This window comes from Lactuca serriola, chromosome 5, assembly GCF_051521515.1.
Source record: "Lactuca serriola cultivar US96UC23 chromosome 5, Lser_US96UC23_V15, whole genome shotgun sequence".
NCBI lineage: Eukaryota > Viridiplantae > Streptophyta > Magnoliopsida > Asterales > Asteraceae > Lactuca > Lactuca serriola.
Window position 1 is genome coordinate 299,314,772 of NC_136412.1, and position 6,676 is coordinate 299,321,447.

The 6,676-nt window shown below is 31.6% G+C and overlaps 1 protein-coding gene across 1 annotated transcript; it reads right to left on the reverse strand.

Moving 5' to 3' along the window:
- Window positions 1-638: 638 nt before the first annotated feature.
- LOC145054746 (sugar transport protein 14-like) lies at window positions 639-6,449 on the reverse strand. Its single transcript, XM_079002999.1, has 4 exons — window positions 6,161-6,449; window positions 3,195-3,517; window positions 2,458-3,084; window positions 639-1,263 (listed from the first exon to the last, which is right to left on the reverse strand). Exons 1-4 carry the CDS (start codon window positions 6,300-6,302, stop codon window positions 814-816), a joined length of 1,542 nt encoding a protein of 513 aa, XP_078859125.1. The 5' UTR covers window positions 6,303-6,449; the 3' UTR covers window positions 639-813.
- Window positions 6,450-6,676: the final 227 nt, after the last annotated feature.

Here is a 6,676-nt window from a genome sequence, read left to right on the forward strand (position 1 = left end):
GAAACTAATTTATGCGGTCACTGTGGGACCATGGAGGAAAGTGCCGATCATGCATTAGTTGGATGTGAGTATGCCCGTTTGGTATTAGAATGCATTCTGAAATGGTGCGGGGTTCCAATATCTAATTTCCAAACGGTATACAATATCTTAGATTATGCCAACAACTGGTTTGACTGCCCTCAAAAGAAGAAATTGCTTCTGGGAATATGTTATGTGTCACTTTGGTGCATATGGAAAGCCCGAAATGAGAGAATCTTCAACATGAAGCGGTTGCCTCCCTCCAACTGTGCAGATTTCATCCAATCCACTACGTTTCTTTGGATTAAAAATATGAGAAATAAAACCAATATGGTTTGGGCTAAATGGTGTGAATGTCCCTTCTTTTGTTTGTAATCTTTTTTTCTAATTGCTGGTTCCAAAAAAAAAAAATAAACTCGTTGCAACGTCACACTAGTTTCAAAATTATAATCAAACAACTAGTAGCAATCTTTGAAATTTACGTTTCATATTATTATGTAAAAGAATCTTTGGATAACATCTAATGAAATGACCATAAAAGATTTTCAAGGTATATAATAATTTTTTATGTTCCAATCATAACAAGTATTAAAATAATTATTTTACCATAAACAACCAGATAATCAAAAGCAACGACATGTTATTCAAACATTAAAAACTTATAATATAATATCTTTAGACTTACACAATCAGATCATCAGTTCCAAAACATAGATCAAAGCATCTTTACAATTATTTAATACATATAAACAAAAAGGAAAACAAATCAAACATCTGTAAAACTAGTTACAAATTCTACACAACTTGCACAGGTTTCATTCCTGTTTTTTCGTCTTCTGGTTCACAATAAGATTTCCACAACCAATGTTTCTGCCAAAGCAAATGTATCTCTTCAATGGGAACTTGTTTTGTTTCAGGCAACAAGAAGAAGATGAAGCAACTCATAACAACAATCAATCCAGCAAACAACAAAAATATGCCATATCTGAGATGACATAGTGACACAAGAAAACATTGTGCAACTAATGCTGTGAAGAACATGTTGACACAAACCACGATGCTTTGACCCGCTGACCTTGTTTCTAATGGGAATAATTCACTAGGCACTAGCCATCCTAATGGCCCCCATGAACGCCCATAGGCCAAAACAAATATACAAATCATCACCACTAGAAAAATCCCAATTCCTTTTGATAGTTCTACTCCTTGTCCGAATTTGATAGCTAGGGTTACGGCCACACATACCTGAAAATCAAGAAGTACACTTCAGAACAAACAGAACATGTTGTACTGTGTTTGACATACATTAGACTGAGAGTGACGATAATGGGACAAAGATTGTAATCTTTCAACCAGTGTAATGTTTCAATCAGAAATAAACCGGTTGTAGGACATATTCATTTAATGGTTGTAACTAAAAATGGTCCTATCCCCTTTTATTATTTTGAAAAATAAGAAGATGGCATGTTCACAAAATATACCACTTTTTGACGTGTCATTTTAACTAAATGATAATATTTTCACAAATCACGAAAATATCATTAATTTCACAATTGTTAGTTGGATACTAATAAATTTGTAAATTGTTCCCCACTACAAAAGATATCATAAAATTAGAAAAGAAAAACTTGAAAAAAAAAATCTATTTCAAAATTAAGAAATTGTTCTTACAATGTAGATTTTTTTTTTGTGTGTGTGTGTGTGACGAACACTTTCACAATTCGCAACTTTATCGATTTTGGAATTGATGGTCATTTTGTTATTAGAAAAACATATGCTCAATTGTTAAATATCAAAACAAAATAAAATATTGGTTATCATAAAAATAATGGTAAGTCGCATTGCACGTAGTACTAATAATATTTTAAAGTGGAATATTTCAACCTTCAACCTATTTATTAATAGTATTTTGGAGGTGTAATATTATAATATTATGGAGGTGTAATATTTTTATCTTCAACCTATTTACTAATAATATTTTGGCGGTGTAATATTTTTATCTTCAACCTATTTACTAATAATATTTTGGAGGTGTAATATTTCAACCTTCAACCTATTTTATACAATTCTATATCTCAACCGATATGCATTTTGGGGCAATATTAGTCATTTTTGTGAATATCTAATAAGCATATATCAAAACTGAGACAAAAAGGTCAAATTTTCAATTTTCTTCTTTTCTTTTATGAAAAAAATCTCAATCAAATTAACAATTTCTCTTAAAAATAAAATTTTCATTTGTTTTTAAATTTTCTTTTGGTGTTATTTGTGAATATCTAATAAGATATGAATCAAAATTAAAACAAAAAGTCAAATTTCAAATTTTTAAAAAAAAATCTCAATCCTAATGATAATTATAAAAATATAATAATAAAAAATAAAAAAAATCAAAAACTTTTTTCTTTTGGTGTTATTTGGATTTAGAGCGGGATGGTTTACCATAGCGATGATCATTTCAATGCCGGCTTCCAAGAAGAAGGCTCTCCGGCCAAATCTATCAACAAACGCCATTGAAATGAAGGTAGCAACAACAAGAGTGCCACTGGTGATGGTGGATGACCATAACGACGCACCAGAACCAAACCCTAAGCTCTGAAAAATCACAGGCGCATAAAACAACACAGAATTCATCCCTGTAAGCTGTTGAAACGCAGGTATACCCAAAGCTCCGATGATCAATTGTGGTCGATTTTTTCTCTTCAGAAGGTTCCTAAAAGGATGTTTAATGGCTTTTGCAGCTTCACTTGCTTCAACCAGATCTTGAAATTCTGCTTCGACGTTTTTGGTACCTCTAACTCTTTCCAAAACCCTTCTCCCCTCTTCTAATTTCCCTTGTTCGACTAAACTGTTCGGCGTTTCCGGCAAGAAAAGCCCTCCGACGAACATCAAGAACGCCGGAACTGTAGCCAACCCTAACGATAATCGCCATCCCCACTTGTGTTTCTCCGTCGCATTGTTGATGAAATTGGCTATGAATATGCCTAAGCAAGTTGTCAATTGAAACAACTGGTTCACCGCCCCTCTGATTTTCGCCGGCGCCATTTCCGATAAGTAAAGAGGAACCGCCTGCATAGTCAAGAAATCAGGGTTGCAGACTTTCCGGCGAATGTACGGAATCCAAATACGTTGATCCATGACATTAAAATTGGAAGCGTAGGTTAGAAATATGTACTTACTTGGTTACCAAATCCGATTCCGACACCAAGAAGGCATCGGCCGATGATGAGCATGGCAATGTTTTGAGCTCCGGCGTTGATTGAGGCTCCGGCGAAGAAGCTGACGGCGCCACAGAGAATGCTGGCTCTCCGGCCTTTGCTCCGGGTGACATGGGAGGCGAAAAAGGTGGAGAATAGGGCGGCGAAATAAAGCGACGACGTGAAAAGGGTGAGGATTTGGTTGTCGTATTTGCAGTAATCGGTTTCTTTGAGATGTTCTTGTTTTCTTCTGTAAACTTTTGGGAAGAATTCTTTTAAGAAATGGTCCATGGATGTTACTCCACCTGAAGATCATCAATGGAGTTAATTTTGACTATTTTTGTATTAATTTTGACTTTAGGCATTAATTTTGACTTGAAAAAATTAGCAATATAAATAGGGCTGACAATTATCGACACGACACGCGATACGACACGAAATAAACGGGTTTGGGTTGAGTTTTTCAACCCGCTAACCCGCCAACCCGTTTATTAAACGGGTTATATATGGGTTTCTCAAAAAATAAACGGGTTGACCCGCCAACCCGTTTATATTGTTAATAAAAATATTAATTTATTTTTAAATGTATTTATGTATCAAGTATTAATATTTAATAAGTATTACATAATATATACCATTTATTCATAAACCATTTGAATGTTTCGACATTATGACTCGTGGTGGATGGTCTAATGTCATAAGTCGTAACCTATAAGGCTAAGTTTGTAACATGTTTTTATGAATGTTTTTAGTTTTCATTTGGATGTTTAAGAATTAAATATCTAAAATTCGGACCCATAAACCCAAATCTGACCCACGAACCCGCCAACTTGTGAACCCGTATAAATAAATGGGTTGGTGGGTCATATATGGGTTTATGTTCCAAACCCGCCAACCCGTGACCCGCCAACACGTGACCTGTATATTTAAATGGGTCGTGTTTGGGTTGGCATATTTTGACCCGCCAACCCGCCAACACGCGACACGCCAACCCGAACACGACACGATTGTCAGGCCTAAATATAAAAGTTTAAACCTTGTATATACTTTTTTTCTTTTTCTTTTTTTTTTCTGAAAAAAACACTTTTTTTTTCTGATATGGCTCTTTTAAAAGTTAAGAGTGTTTTTGGAAAAAATTAAAAGGTGAAGGTTTTTTTGGAAAAAAAAAATAATGGTTTATTTCGAAAAAAAAATTGAAAAATATAAGGTGAACATATGTTTTTAATCTCGTCCATATTGACCCAAAAATAGATACACTTATATAAAATCACACATGTAATCCATCGTTCTAGACAAATATTATTAAGCATTTTTAAATACATTAATCTTAGTCATAAAATAAAAAATAAGCAATATAACTGTTATGTTATTATTATGTTTAACTAAAATTGGATATTTGTATGATTTTGATTCTCTTGCTTTATATATTATTCTATAAAATTTGTTTATTTTTGTTTTATATGTTCATTGACTTAAAAAAGAAATAATAAATATGTGGTTTATAAATATGAGATATTTTAATACTAGGTGTGAGACCCATGTATCACATGAGTTTATTTAAAAGAAATTAATATAAAATTCAAAATATTTGAGAAGTTTGAATTTATAAGAAAAGTGAGAATTGAATTATAAAAAAAAGTGTTTTTTTGTCTTTTAAATTTAAATAAATAATTTAGATAAATAAATAAAGGAAATTAATGAAACTTTAATTTAGTAATTTTGAAATTAGAAGGAAAGTCAATTAATGAAATTGATATGCATTTATTATTAGATTTAAATAATATTTGACATTTAATAAAATAGAAAAACCATAAAATGACAAGTGGAATAAAAATTAATTTAAAATTACTATAAAATTATATGTGGCAAATTGAATAAGAATATGACAAATGGCAAAAAAAACCTTCATTTATTAGAGTAGATTTGTCCTAAGGACACATATAATAAGCATTAATTATAAGAAATATTATCATAATTAAATATGATATATTAATTATAAATAATATTTTTTATAATTAATATATTTTATATTTATATATGGTAATATTATATATAATTAAGGTTTATCACATTTAATAATGATAATATTTTTTATAATTAATATTTAAATTAATGTTTTTTTATTTGTGTGGACATATATTAGAAAATCTCTATAAATATAATTAAGATATAAATAATAATAAATGTAGGCAGCAAAATAATTAGATGCTTGATCAAACCAAGTTGGTCTATAAATGTGAAATTACCAAACTAACCACTAGTAGCAACAACCAAAGGTGCAAATTCTTATCATATTTTCTACGACTACAAGACCATTGTTTTAAAAATTCCCTATTTACTAAACTACCCATAAGCTGTTTTTGGTCAAACCAAGTAAACAGATAATATCAAACTATCAAAGCCACTTGGCTAGTTTGACCAATTTGAAAATAATCCAAATTGGCAACTATTTAAAAATTATAAAACTGATTACATTGACACCTACTTTAGGATTTATAAAAGGGATCCAGTTTGAAATGAGAAACCATCGTATTATAAAATTACTAATTATTAATAGTTGATATGCTAAATGGTTGGTTTTAACTTTTAAGTGCCTATTTTTTAAAGTCCATTTTTGTTATCAAAATTACCAAAATGTCAAATAAATTTACAATTTTACGATCTAATGGACCATATCGACCCATGCAAAACAATCTTTTTTCTTTTTTCATGCTTGATGATCAAGATTCTATATCTGTAAATACCAAAATTACTAAACTACCCATCACCCTTTGAAGATCAAATTTACTGAACTAACCCCAAACGCATGCGAGAACCACTCAGACCATCATAACCCTTTAACAATTTCTAATTTGAATACGTTTTAATGGCGATTTTCCGGCGACTGTGTTTTTTTCCGATCAGAAAATTAAGTAAAAAAATGAGTAGTAGAGACTAGAAAGACTGACCGGAGACACCAAGATCATATCCAAACAAAGATCCGCCAAGAGCAGCAACGATGCAAGCAAAAATGAAGTAGGGGGTGATCTTATGCTCGTACAACTCCGCCCTAGCACCGCCCTTGTCGTTCACCATTCCTCCGCCGGCCATTATAATCTCCGTCAAAAGTCAACAGTCACTGTAACGAAAAGCCTAAAACATCATTCTCCGGTGGGTGTTTTGTTTATAGAGAATATCGTCGTCGGTACGATATAGTTTAAATTGAAGTAGGATTTGGCCTGCAAGTCAATTGGGCCATTTGAATCGCTATTTATGGATTCTAAGATATCCACATATGAATTTACACAAGTGGTGTCTTAATTATTATCAAGTAACAATTAGTGTCGGTTGGTTTTAGATATTAACATTTTGGTCCCTCCGATATAAACTTAGTACATTTCTTATGATATTTAAAAAAAAAAATCCAATAGTTTGGAATGCTTATAATATTAGGGTTATGCTAGTCTAATTATTTGAACACATGC

Coding starts and splice junctions, on each gene's coding strand:
- LOC145054746 (XM_079002999.1), bottom strand. CDS start 6,302: ATGGCCGGCGGAGGAATGGTGAACGACAAGGGCGGTGCTAGGGCGGAG. Junction 3,518..6,160: donor ATATGATCTTGGTGTCTCCG/GTCAGTCTTTCT, acceptor GATGATCTTCAG/GTGGAGTAACATCCATGGAC. Junction 3,085..3,194: donor GAATCGGATTTGGTAACCAA/GTAAGTACATAT, acceptor TTGACTATGCAG/GCGGTTCCTCTTTACTTATC.